At 36.5% G+C, this 13,781-nt stretch overlaps 2 protein-coding genes and 1 pseudogene across 2 annotated transcripts in view; 1 reads left to right on the top strand and 2 right to left on the bottom strand.

Moving 5' to 3' along the window:
- LOC104249497 (tRNA ligase 1-like) overlaps positions 1-5,935 on the bottom strand; it is a 45,966-nt gene extending 40,031 nt beyond the window's left edge. Inside the window, exons 1-5 of the mRNA XM_070162405.1 lie at positions 5,581-5,935; positions 4,024-4,467; positions 3,889-3,939; positions 3,488-3,570; positions 2,743-2,842 (exon numbers count right to left, since the gene is read on the bottom strand). Of these exons, the coding sequence (XP_070018506.1) occupies positions 2,743-2,842; positions 3,488-3,570; positions 3,889-3,939; positions 4,024-4,467; positions 5,581-5,724 (822 nt within the window). The 5' untranslated portion in view covers positions 5,725-5,935. The remainder of the gene's footprint in view (positions 1-2,742; positions 2,843-3,487; positions 3,571-3,888; positions 3,940-4,023; positions 4,468-5,580) is intronic.
- Positions 805-912, top strand: LOC138882493 (U6atac minor spliceosomal RNA; annotated as a pseudogene).
- A 1,288-nt stretch (positions 5,936-7,223) lies between the features above and the next one.
- LOC104249498 (uncharacterized) lies at positions 7,224-12,803 on the bottom strand. The gene is made up of 6 exons (XM_009805934.2): positions 11,981-12,803; positions 10,419-10,610; positions 9,825-10,064; positions 9,039-9,256; positions 8,524-8,778; positions 7,224-8,149 (listed from the first exon to the last, which is right to left on the bottom strand). Exons 1-6 carry the CDS (start codon positions 12,354-12,356, stop codon positions 7,835-7,837), a joined length of 1,596 nt encoding a protein of 531 aa, XP_009804236.1. The 5' UTR covers positions 12,357-12,803; the 3' UTR covers positions 7,224-7,834.
- Positions 12,804-13,781: the final 978 nt, after the last annotated feature.

Here is a 13,781-nt window from a genome sequence, read left to right as displayed (position 1 = left end):
TACTTTCCCATAAAAATTCATTTAGTATTGGGTAGACTAATTCTTTTTTTCTTTTTTTTTTTTTGATAAGATAAAGATTTTATTGAATGGTACCTAGATGGTACAGAAAAAACAGCCTACTGCAATCTTCTTCCTAACAACTCCAAGAAAAGCATGTACTGATCTGAACTAACTAGTGGGCTTGATTTGCACCAAAGATACAAATTTTGTAAACAAATACTCTTAATTCTAGCAATTGGATTTCTCTGTCCTTCAAAGCAAGCCTTGTTCCTTTCGAGCCATATTGTCCATAAGATGCAGACTGGGTAGACTAATTCCTAGGCTTCTTTTTTAGTAACGGAGAAATCTCCGATGGCCAATCGCGCACGGTATGAAACTCGGTGTATAATGGGCCTGCATCACTACCCTTCTCCACTTAAAACTAGGCTTTCATCTACGGCAGAATCCAAATCCAGAACTGTGACGTGCGTCTAGCCAACACATTATAGGTTGTGCTATTATAACTAAACCAGGGCAAGCCTTGTTCCTTTCGAGCCATATTGTCCATAAGATGCACACTGGGTAGACTAATTCCTAGGCTTCTTTTTTAGTAACGGAGAAATCTCGGATGGCCAATCGCGCACGGTATGAAACTCGGTGTATAATGGGTCTGCATCACTACCCTTCTCCACTTAAAACTAGGCTTTCATCTACGGCAGAATCCAAATCCAGAACTGTGACGTGCGTCTAGCCAACACATCATAGGTTGTGCTGTTATAACTAAACCAACCAAAGCTTGGAGACGACTAATTCGCCAGACTTCTTGTGTTCGTAGAAAGAAGAGGTGGTTGCATTTCCCCTGACAGGCATGGGAATGGCTTTTGGGCCTTCCTATCCTCTGTTATCAAACAAATTCCAGGACTTCAGTTTTCTCATACAAAACTAGTTTTCTCCCAATCCAAATTCCACTCCAGTTCTCCATCTAAAAAATTCCACCCCAACTATCACTGCATACTCTATTCATGCTTAAAGTTTTCCATTCAAGCTATTACCATAAGAGAGTCACTTCAATCCAACAACTTTCTATCCTTTTTACCACATTCTATGCCTTTTGAACCATGGAGGTAACGTTCTCCAACTAAGAAACTATCTTCTCCCTTCACCCACAACTTTGGGTGTCACTTTCTTCCTCTCGATCAAACAAACTCTCTCAAGCGATTTCCCCTTTTGATGTCAAGCCAGCAGATCCCAGGCTTCAACCTTGCAGATCCCAACCTTGGTGAGGAGCAATATATGATCATCAGGATTGATTTTACTAAGAGTTCCATCAGGATAATAGAAGTTCCATTCCGAAGCTGAAGATGAATTGTCGAGTTCTCTTTTATTTTTTTGGTGTAAAGAGGAGCACTTACAAGAAGCTGAGTCTATTTATGAGATTTTAGATTACTTATAATAGTTTAAGGGCTAGGAGCTCAGGCTTTAATTCTCCTTGTAATTACATAGGACAACATTGCTTTGTGTAAGCGCTGATTAATATATATACTAATATGATACCTTCGGCAAAAAAACAAAAAAAGAGTTTCAGTTATCTGGATTATACAGTTTCATCTACTCAAAGACGCTTGCTATCTCTGTGGAAGTGAAGCAGAAGACAACTCCCACCTGTTTCTTCACTGTGTTGTTACCTCTCAATTGTGGCACATGTTTCTAAGTATTGTCAGAATGAACTGGGTCATGCCAAAAGATACATCCGACCTCTTGAGATGCTGGGCTGGTGTGACAGGTAGAGTCAGACAGAAGAAATGGTGGCAGAAGATCCCAGCCTGCATTTGGTGGTCAGTCTGGAACAAGAGGAATTCCAGATGTTTTGAGGATGTCAGCAACTCCATTCAGAAAATCAAAATGAACTGTTTAGTACTTTTTTCTCTTTTGGTGTAAAGAATGCCCTGTAAATGATAGTGACTCCATACTTGATATCATAGAATCCTTGTAAGTTTTTATAGTGGGGGATTCTTTTACTTTTTTGGGGATGTATTCTGTCACTTTTAGCAGCACAAACTTTGTGCTGTTTTATATTTATACAATGTTATCATTCTCAAAAAAATCTACTCACAGACGCTTGCATGTTTACGTAATGGTGGAGGTGCAGAAATTTCTTTGTTGCCAAGGATGCAAAAAAAAAACCTACAGACTTCCATTTGTCTTTGGCAGCAGATCTTCTTTAATTTATGTTGATGATTTTATAACATTTTGCTTAAGTAATGAATAACGGGGTTGGAGACTCCGCCTGATCTAGGCAATAGATAGTTGGAGATATACAAATATTCACACACATACAATTAATAATCAATCAGCGCAACCAATTTGTTCTGCACATCAAAAAAAGTATAGGCCAGAAAGAAAAAAAGATAGAAGAAGAAAGGAGATCAGAAAAGGCAAGAAATTCACAAGGACAAATCTACTACAAGTAAAAACAAAAGGAAGGAAATGGTAGAAGTCACTTCAGTGGTAGTCAGATAAAGAGGATTCTTTAAGTGCATGAGGTAGAAGTAAGCCAAAGTTATTGAAGAGAAACTAAAAAGCTAAGACCTAAGATTGAGCAAATTTATCCTTTCCTGATAAACTACACTAAGTATTCCGTGAAAGTTATTCATTCATGAATTTCTTGAGGCGTGATAAGAAAACATTGAACTGAAGAATCAGCAATATCTATTGAGTATGTACAATGAAGTCTCCTACATGGAACAAGTGTTAGTTCAATACCTCAAGAAACTCATTGAACTCTGCTTGCTTCTTGCTTGCTTGAGTACCCCATGCCTCACGAAACATCCGTCCAAGAACAAAGACACCAACAGCAGTGTAACTACAAAATGCAAATATAACAGCAAGCTTTAGATGAGATTAAAGAGTTTAACCACCACGAAAATTACCAGGTAATGGATGATCCAACTATATAGAAGGCCACGAGGTTTAGAATGGATGATTTTGCTATTAATGGTGCTCCCTGCCTATATCATTCTCTACATGAAATGAGAAGCATCGGTGCACATCATAAATCCGTCAAGAAAAGTAGTTGATGAGTTTATTACACTTTAAAGGAGAAGAAGAATGTCAAGTGAAGTGCCTCCCAGGCTCCACCAATTTTTTGATAATAACACAGGCACAGCCATGACTCCAGAAAGTTGTTTGAAGCAACAACCCGCTGAGCACACAATTAAGACTACCAAAAACAATAGTTACACCAACAACCTTCGTATAGAAAACATGAAAGCATTTGAATATTCAACTAATTGCCAATGCAGCCCCACATGACTGTCAGGGCTAATAGAAGGAAAGAATCAAATTACATAAGAAAATCAAACAAGGAAATGAATAAACATGGTATCAAAAAATTCAAAGGATGCACGACCACATTGATGAAGTTCAAAATTTTGCACAAACCCTACATATTCATAAAGAAGTAGAAGATGCTTAAAAATATATATGCGGTAGACACAAGTATACATACATATTCCCGAAGCTATTCTTGGCATATGCTCCACCCGCATGCCCAGCATACATAAAAAGTGATCCAGAATGCTTAAGTGAGACCTGAAAGAAAACTATTTCCCGCATGAGCAGCATAAAAACACCTATAAGATATAAATTTTAACAACTGGAGAAAGAAACACAAAAAGAGAGTATGACAGGATAACCCAGCTACAGCGATAACCAAGGTAGTGAAAATGGTGTCTGCATCTTTATAAATATCCAACTTGCTAGAGTGTTGTTTTGATGATGGAACGAGAATTGTAAGGTAAACTAAACCTAAAATCTGCGTTGTTCAAGAAAAACATACCTTCCCAATAAAAAGAATAAACAGAAATTAAATTTGCATAACATCAAAAGCCAATCAAGCTTGAGTCCTACCTCCATTGTAGCCAGATCTTTGGACACCATCTCTATCATCCTTGTCCTAATCTGAAAAACCATACTACCATTCATGAATCGCTTCACTTAAGCATCATGAACCACAGAATAAAGAGAAGTTGGAGAGATCTCTACCTCCTGATCAGACTTCTCATTCTCAAATTTTGGGTAGAAAGTAGCCCTTACTTGGGCTCTGGAAAATGTTGAGTTGTCTACAGTAAAGTTTTCCAATAAATTACCCTTGAATAATTTGCTTAAATTAGCATTCTTTTGTTCATTTGATGTTTTTTCAGCTTCAATTGTTGGGGGTCCAGACACTGTTCCATATGATTTGGGTTTCCAGATGACTTTTTGATTCTGTACAGGTGACTGGGTTGCTAATCCAACGTTCCCAACTTGAAGAGATGCCACTGGAGCACTAGACTGCGCAACGCCTTCACTAATATCCATGGAATTTAGACGGTTGGTAATGGCTCCAGTAGCTGCAGCAGATACAGGTTCCCCATTTGAAGACGAGCCTGTTAACCTGTTGGAACTTGGCCTCACTTGCCATCTTTTCTCTTTATGACCACCCCTTCTCTGCATTTCCGAAATTAAAGTGATCTAATTAAATCCAAATTTTAGATGCACTTACAGACACATAATATGACAAAAAAAGGTAGAACAAGATTGACGGAAATGATACTCCACAACTATCTTAGACCTCCTAAATAATCAAACAACGGACACAGCTGTACTGCACAAGAAGCTCGCATATATAAGTGATGGTGATGATGGCACAAAGAGAAACTAGTACCAAAAAAAGTTTGTGACACCACTGCCATAGTTTGGATTTTTGAACTCGTCAAGAAATTACCAAGATTTTGACAATACAAGCGAACCACAAGTAAAAGAAGGGTTTCTTATTGTGGTGACTATAAAAGCACAGAACATAAACAAATATTCAAAACAGAATATGAAAAAGAGAGAAAATAAAAATAGAAGACACTTTGCAGGTTTTTTTAGCTTTCCTTGATGGCAATTATTGATACATATGGAAACAACAACTAAGCCTCAACTTGACCTGTGCGAGCCTAGTGCTTCGTATTCTGTTTGTTAAAGTAGAGACCCTTGAAACAGGTCCATGAATACCATCAATGACTATTGGAGAAAGCAATGAACGACAATAATAAGTACAGAGCTGTCAGTGAGGTAAGAATCAGTCAACACCAAATTATGCAATGCAAAGACAGTTTTCCGGTGTTGGTTATCTAGTTAGAGAAGTGATCCTTAGGCTTTTGTTTTCGTGTTGCTCTAAATTTGCAGACATTGGTAATTTCTTGTTTTATTTAATCAATAGTGGACTCCAAAGTACACTGCACACTAGTTTTGTAAATTAAAACTTGATACTTCCAATTAATCATCTTTTCTAGATATACTTGAGCTTCAACGTGATAATTGATATTGAGCTTTTTTGACAGCATCATCAGGTGTAATAATTTTTTTTTCTTTCTAAAAAAAAAAAAGTCAGAATAACAACATCCAAGTTTATCAAAAACTCGCTCTTTTAAAATGCAATCAACATCCAAGTTAATCAAAAACTCGCTCTTTTACAATGCAATCTCATAACTGGAAATTGAAAAGCAAACGAAATTAAAAACTTGATCAACAACGCAAGAAACAATTAACGATGTAAATACAACATAGTAATACCTGATTGTTCGGCATGGGTGAAGCGAAGAGCGAGCTACTGAACGTGAGAGAACGAGATTGAGAAAAGAGGAAGGTTCTAGAAGGAGGAATTGGAGAATATAATTTGAGAATGAAAGGGTAAACGATCCTATGCGATACCGACATTCAGTGCTAGAGAAAAGGAAGACTAAGCTAATATTATATGGAGTACTACAAAAAAGGCGAGTAATTTCAGGGGAGAAGATTACCACCGCGTTGAGGCGGTCTCGAATCAATGGGGTTCCATTAACTGAACTAACTCAGTCTTTTGCTTCCATTTTCAGGTCGTTAGTAGAGGATTTGTACTTACTAGTCTTACTGTAGGCGGATTGCGCCTGCCCCTCATATTAAGGAGAATCAACTTCTAAATCTAAAAATAACATAAATATTTATTCAAGAGATGTATTTATATTATAATATAAATTAACAAAATATTGTAAATCCTATTTAGCAATAAATTTAATGTCAATATATAGGGGGGGAAATGCAAGTTCTAAAATTGTCATTTAGAGTGATCCGAACGGAAAAATTATAAAAAAACATAGTGTACAAATAGCACCGAAAGAATTGGGACAACAAAAAAATAAATAGACTTTAAAATATAAAGCTAGCAAAAAGTACTTTTATAACTTTAGTCTCACAAATTTCTATGGAAAACCGTCCCTTTTGTAAAATATAATGCTAAATCTTAAAGTGACAATAACGGCAATTTAATTTTGATTTTTCAATTTTTTTTGTGTTTACAGTTATAATTTTATCCAACGTAGAATATCTTATGTACTTCGTATTTTTAATATAATATAAATATATGTAAATTAATACAAAATAACTCGATAATACACGAAGTGTCAATTATTTAAAAAAAAAGTTCTTCTTTTTGCAAGTTGCTCTCTTTTAAAATTTTCATATAATTTAATAAACATTTTAATTTTTAGTAGCAATTTCCTTTTGATTATGTCCCTTCGGTTTTACATTAATTTACCAAAGTGGGTATGCTTCTGGTAATTTCTTGTATGTAGAGAGTTTAAATATTTGATTTTAAAATATAAGGGTACTGCATGATTTCCATTATACAAACGGTTCAAATGTTTGACAGTTTGAGTGATAGGGTTTTATAATTTACTCAAAATAAAAAATTGTCTCTGTAGTGTATAAGTTAATGAGAAGGCAGTGTTGAATGAGAAAAGGTGAAGGAATATTTAATAAACGGAACCCGAATTTTTTGTTGTAATAAATAAACAATAAAATTGTGAAATTGTGATGACCTACCTTTCTAAGCTAGGTAAACATTTCCGCCGTCAGTTTGTACTCATGTTCCCTTATTGTTCTCTAGGCTTCTACTATCTTGTCTGACACAGTAACTACATAGTAAAAGTGTCAATATAATTTTCCGTATTACAATTTTTAAAATATGTTAAAATTTGTCCTGTAACTTTATTATTTTAAAAATCCAGGAATAAAGAGCATTTAATATATACTAATTTTATTTTTCAAAAACATGTAGTAGTTGAACTATTTAACCCTCTACTCGATTGTGTCATTCATTTCAGAAATGGGAGACAAACGAGAACAGTAGTTTTAGGGACAAAAGAACATAGTATAATTTTAAACGAAGAGTATATTGCTAGTTTAAAAATTATTTAGAAAGTACATTGCTAGTTACTTTGATGACCATGCGTGGTAAGTGTGGTTTCACATTTTGAAAAGTAAATATCAAGTGTACATAAAACTAAGTAAACCATCATTATCCTAGAACATAGATAATCAATCTTATTCCATCAGTTTTCTGATACTCTTTTGATATCAGCTGAGGAAGTTTTTCAAAATTCAATACACCACAAAAAAGAACACTAGGAATAGTTCGACATTATTCCAAACTTTCTTGGACCTTTTTATAAACAACAGAAATGTTAATGAAAAAGGATAAGAAGTCACAAAAATATGCCAATGTTACTGACAGGCTCTGTAATTTTTCTCCTATCAACTGAACCCAGCCTAATCAAAAGCATATAACGAGACTCAACTTAAGGCTGGGTGTTCAATTGGGGTGCTTATATCTGTGATCTTGTAATAAATAGATCTGAGACTACATAAAAGTGTGTTAAACTCATCTTTCCTGTAACTATTTCCTCCTAGGTAATCTATGGGTATTATTCACAAAGCTAGGAAGGAACCACTGTGACCATATAGATAATGGACATTTAGGTGATTTGGCTGCAAACTGCAGGTGGTCAAGCTAGTCTATAAAGCCCTCTTTATCAGAATTGACTAGTGTAGATGCATTCTCTTCATCAGTGGCAACATCGCTCATAATTGTATCTTGTAAATCTCCGTCATATTTTTTTATAGGAAATTGATCTGCTTCTGGTTCTGGGGCAAGAGGTCCTTGAGGATTTCCAAAGACAGTGCTAAATATCTGTCTATGGCATTCATCACAAAAGTAAAAATAAGTGAAATGACCCTCATATAGGAGCCTATGTACCATTGCATCTGGTAGGACTCGCTGCAAAAAATCACTCGTGGATGGTGGTACCACCATGTCTTCCATCCCCTAAAAGAAGTCAGAAAGTTTAATTACTCACTAGATCGAGAAACATGTTGGTATAAGTCAGAGGCGGATCTACGATTTAAGTTTTATGGGTTCAACCTTTTAGGTTTTTAGCATTGAACCCATTGTCATTGTAAAGTTATGGGTTCATATTGCTACATATTGCAATATTAATGAATTTTTGACATATAAATTTATACTCCGTGTCAAAAGTACTGGGTTCAATTGAACCCGGTGCCGATAAATTGCATCCGCCTCTGGTATAAATATGTACATAAATCATGCTTGAATAAGGAGAATAGAGAAGTATCATAAAGAAGAAGATAGTAGACTCATCTTAAAAATAAAAACAGGTAAGGAAGAAGGGATGAACCAACCTGCCATACATGTATTTGACCAAGGAATCCACTCAAGATATCTTCTGTTTGACCATATAGAGATTTAATCCAATGCAGAATACCTTTTCCAGGGCGTTTTCTCTGCACTTTGAGGTCTGCAGGGCTAAAACCCCAATTTGAAACCTGTAAGACAGCTTCCTCCACAAATGGCTTTGCATTCACTTGCCGGACTGATTCTTCTAGATCTCTCTGCCAGAACTCTTCAAACAATGGGTGTTCCACCAGAGCTTTATCCTGGAAAAATAAGCCACTCGGTTAATTGACCTGGTAATATAAATCTTAACTTGTCAACCACAATCTCATGTATAACAACGTTTTTTGTAACTATCAAATAGAGAGACCAGCAAACTCTGGTAATGATTTCATTTCTGTTATTTGAAAACTTTATTTCCAATTCATGAATATAACATAATAAGGTGAGCATAGTCAACTTTGAGATATCACCGTTGTTACACTATCTCATAGTTTTTCCAACAAGAATCAAGGTTACTCACTCTAATTCCAAGTGACAAGGAAAGCCATGTTTCGATCTGGCCATGGACTCCACACAGGAAGCTTTTACGGTAAAAATAAGGAAGTAGTCTGGGAAACTTCCTAGCTAAAGTATACATGACTTTCTTCTTTGTTGTCCATCTTTTCCACATTTTATTCTTCTCCTCCTTGGTCATTTTTGGTTCATATGGATTAACCATTGGAGCAACCATGACTGCACCTGCAAATTCAATCAGCACTTAGATTCAGCTGAGAGGATATGAAGCGAACCTAAATTTTGTTTTGCATCTCAAGTGCACCAGAATGAAGTATATATGGGGCTTTTGAAATCTTTGCCATAAACTGCAGGTGCAATGAAGTGATTGAAGAACCATACGGACCCAGAATCAAGAAAGAGCAACATCAGTATCCTGAGGACCTTTCACCCACTGTAGATCGAAGACCGGTGACATTTCGAACTCCACAAGTATGTTTTAGGGCCTTCATGGCACTTCAATTTAATGAGCACTATGTTAGTATTGCACACTGTCTCACTCATTTTACAAGATTCATAGACTTTGGAAATACATCGTTTCTTTGGGAATTATTATGTCCACTTGGCCTTGAAAAGAAGCTATGGAGTTGTAAAGTCTCCCGCTGTCTGTGATAAGCCGTCAAACACATTGAGTGTGACAGCAGCGACCTAGATGTCTCTTTGGGTCAGATGCAGGATGATTAAAGATTCTTGCATGCACACTTGAGATGAGAATGACATACTGTCAACAAAAGCTAGTCAAAGACTACTGTACCTGCAATCCTGTCAGGAATGTATTTAAGCGCAGCCCAAGCATGCATACTTCCACCAGAGAATGCCACCACCCAGAATTTGTCAGTAACATTGATAGCATATGACAAGTGTAACATATCCATGGCTGATGATTCAAGGTCCCTAAAAGGATGAGGATCGCTTTCCCCAAATCCTGGAAGATCATATGTTACCAAGCGCACACCATACTCTTGCAGTAGAGAAGTCCTAATGCCAGGTATTCCTGCTTGTTTTGAGAAGGAGACAAACACACACCATTAATGCATATGAAAAAGCTTGAACAAACGACTTGCAAATTAAACTACTTTGACCTATGTTTGTTTGAAGGTTTAAAATAGAACGAACAGGGAGAAGGGAAGTAAGCAAGTAGGGGTGACCTTCTTTTTTATTAGGAAGTAGACTGATGGGATAGCACATATTGCCGAAAAAGCTATTCCATATCCTCAAAGGTAAATCTGATTTACTACACCAATAATCATAACCAACCAATCTTTCACTCTTTCTATTGCTCTCCCCTCCCTTGAACCATACAGAATGTTGATTGCAAAGGTTTACGGGTTAAGGTTCAGTACAATACCTGCAAGACGGGAAGAGAGGAAAGAATGTGGGGCAATCACAGAAAATCTAGCCTGCTCAGCTGGAACACCTTGCTGATGATAAGCCAAATGTCTACCATCTGGGAGCAAAATTCGACTAGCATTTGGAGGATGAATATACACTTTCTTGACCAATGGATTTGGAGATATATCATCACTACTTACAATCAGCACTGCAGAATAGCTTCTGTTAGTAATATTATAAGGTAGAGGCATAGAAGAGGAGAAATAGCCATCAGTCTTGAGAACATGAGGACATTTGCAAAAACTAGTGAATTTGATCGACAACAATGAACAATGTCAACTTATCAACCTACTCTATTTACAATATTCTCAAATTCAATTGGACCAGTGAGAGGAACTTGACTTCTTTTGTTCTCCACAATTACTGAGAGCATTATAATCCTAATAGGGAAAAAGACGTGAAGCTCGAGCAGTAATCATGCACAATATTTCAAGACACATTGCAAGTATTAATTGGTTGCAGCACCTTAATCTGTGTGTAGGTTGAGAATGGGCAATTTTCCTACTGCATAAGCTCAAGTGTTAAAGGAGAAGCTGTTATGTCTGATTTATGCAGACACTCCTTCCTCCATCCACATATATCAGACTCCAGGAGCATAGTTTCTGCAGATTATTGATCAATAAGTTTCATTTTTATTCCTCTTATAGCAGTCTACTTTGTTAATCAACTAGATAACTTGTGCTCCGGAGCAGTAGAACTCAGACTTCCAAGTCACCTTATACCGTATGCTTGAAAATTTACAGGAAGTTAGAAGTTGGACAGCAGGGGCGTGAACTTCTTAATGGGAAAAGAAAAGGATGAAGATTTTATTAAATGTCCTAGATAACATTGCAGGATTGACTAAAATGCAGAGAATCGGTCAACAAGGCAATATTAACCATTCTAAGTGCGTCATCAATTGAACACCGCAGTTATACAAACTTGTTCAAAACAGTTCTGAAATTCTAACCAGCAAAGACTAACAAGAATCAACCGACATAAATCAATTATTCTATGGTTAACAATGCAATTCTCTCTTTTATTTTATTTTGTTTTGCCATCTATGAGAATTCATGAAAAGGACGGTTTTCTAAATGCAATCCTAATAAGCACTTAGATTCAAACTCGTACATTACAGTTCTAACCGTGGCCAAGGTTTGTCCTCTTGGGACCAATATTAACATGTCGTAAAACCATCCTCAGAGCCAAATGAGAATAACCAGATAGCAAGCAACACCATATTGCATAGCCTAATTTCAAACTAGTCTCATATAGAATAAATTTCCCTAGTTGAAGTTACTACATTACTTCAAAAATCAACATTACTAAAATCATCTCATGCATTACACTTGAAATTGTGTGAGCTCTTAAAAAGCAGAGAAAGTTTTCCAAAATGGATTTAAGTTAAAAGTTTTGTAACTACTAACTACTAAGTGACATGATTGTGTAAATATTTTTTTACAATATTAGTGCATAGACTCTACCGAAGTTCATCCTACATTCCCTCAAAAGCAAGCCATAGAAACTAAATTGAAGTACCTGCAAAAGCAATAAATAAGACAGAAAATATCACACTCCAAGCATGAACCGGATCACGATCTTCCGGCAAGTATTCATTCAGAAAACTCAACCTCCGGCAAAGTTTATAACACGGCGCTCCAACTTTCCTCACGAGTACCGAATCTTCTCTGATCACACTCTGCTTCAATACATCCCTCACTCCTTTCCCGAACTCCACACTCATCTCCGCAAATCCTTTAGCAAACTCCACAGCATGAAATTTCCAATTCTCCGCATCATTACCTGCCGCAGCCGCCGTTGCCACACCAATTCCGCCACCGACAGCGGAATAGCTCGAATTGTACCGGATTCCAGTGTCTATGCCTTCTCTCCATGACTCGTTGACTTCAGACATGGAAAATACCGCTTCAAAAACCGAATCAAATTCTTCAACAGCGTAAACTGTAAGCTATCGCTCTTTCTCTTCTCTCACTATATACATATACACGTGCATATGTATGTATAGATTCCTGTATTTTGTACACCGAATAATGTATCTTCCTTTGCGTATATTTATATTATATAGTTTATGAACAAAGCTGCATGTATCTCTCTATCTATGAGTGTATATTACGATTGTGTTTGTATATGTGATTTGTATTGAATTTATTTTGGATTTTGTTTAGCTGATGAAAATTTTTGAGGTTTATGTGCAGGGAAGAGGGGTCAAAGTGTAATTAGAGGAAAGTATAGGGGGCAGTAGGTAGAAGTGATTGGGTGGATAAAGGGCTGAGATTTTGCCACGTAAGGAAAGAGCGGCGTCAGAGATAGTGGAGTGGAGTGAGGTAGTGACAGTGGTGGTTGCGTAGTGGTGGGGACGTGTGGTTTTATCGAGACTTGAGAGACTAACGAACGTTACCTGTATTTGCCGGTAAACTTTCGTCAGTCTTTTTTCTTATTCTTTTTCTTGATTCTCTATATTTCCGTGAAAACATTGACTAAAACGGAAATTTAATTAAAAAAAACAAAAGAACTTAAGTTTTATACATAACGGTGTAAGACCTCATTCATTCGTACTTGATAGAGTTCTAAATCTTAATCATCCAGATGTGAGATATTAAGTGTGTTTGTATTTAAAGTTTGAATCTTAATTATTCAGATCTTAATTATTAAGTGTGTTTGATTTTTTTTACTTCACAACCACTTAATGGGTCTGAATAGGTTTGTATGATTAAGATCCATGCCAGAGATTTAATTTCATTAAAATGCTATCATCCATTATCAACTACCACCATGCCGCCGCCGCCACCACCACCACCACCACCATCCTCAATCATAGCCGTTACCATAATCGACTACCACTACCCACCATCTGTACCACTCCCACCACCATCATTCTCAAACACAAACAATGCTCATTCACCTCAACTACCACAACTAACCACTCTATCACCATCAACAACCATAACCGGCATTGCACATCATTATTGACTACCACCACTACCTTCCTCAATCACAATTATCATCACCTGCCATTATTAACTATCATCACTCACCACCATCATCCATAACCGACGTCACTACTAATCACCACTAACTACTATCCTGAACCACAACCATCAACCAAATCTACCACAAACCACGTCCTCTAGTCGGCATTCACAAGCACCACAATTAGCCATCACCACCAACAACTACCATATTTTTAAAAAATTATATATTTTATTAATAGAATATTAGATTAATTAGTATTTCGTTTGAATTTTATGTTTATTAATTTCCAAATAAAGATAAATTGTATACATTCAGATGTTAAAAATCAAAGAGTCTTAATCATTTA

The sequence above is a fragment of the Nicotiana sylvestris genome, chromosome 11 (assembly GCF_000393655.2).
Source record: "Nicotiana sylvestris chromosome 11, ASM39365v2, whole genome shotgun sequence".
NCBI lineage: Eukaryota > Viridiplantae > Streptophyta > Magnoliopsida > Solanales > Solanaceae > Nicotiana > Nicotiana sylvestris.
This window is presented reverse-complemented; position numbering and strand designations above follow the sequence as displayed.

Coding starts and splice junctions, on each gene's coding strand:
- LOC104249498 (XM_009805934.2), bottom strand. CDS start 12,356: ATGTCTGAAGTCAACGAGTCATGGAGAGAAGGCATAGACACTGGAATC. Junction 10,611..11,980: donor CTTATTTATTGCTTTTGCAG/GTACTTCAATTT, acceptor GCTATTCTGCAG/TGCTGATTGTAAGTAGTGAT. Junction 8,779..9,038: donor CCTTGTCACTTGGAATTAGA/GTGAGTAACCTT, acceptor TTATTTTTCCAG/GATAAAGCTCTGGTGGAACA.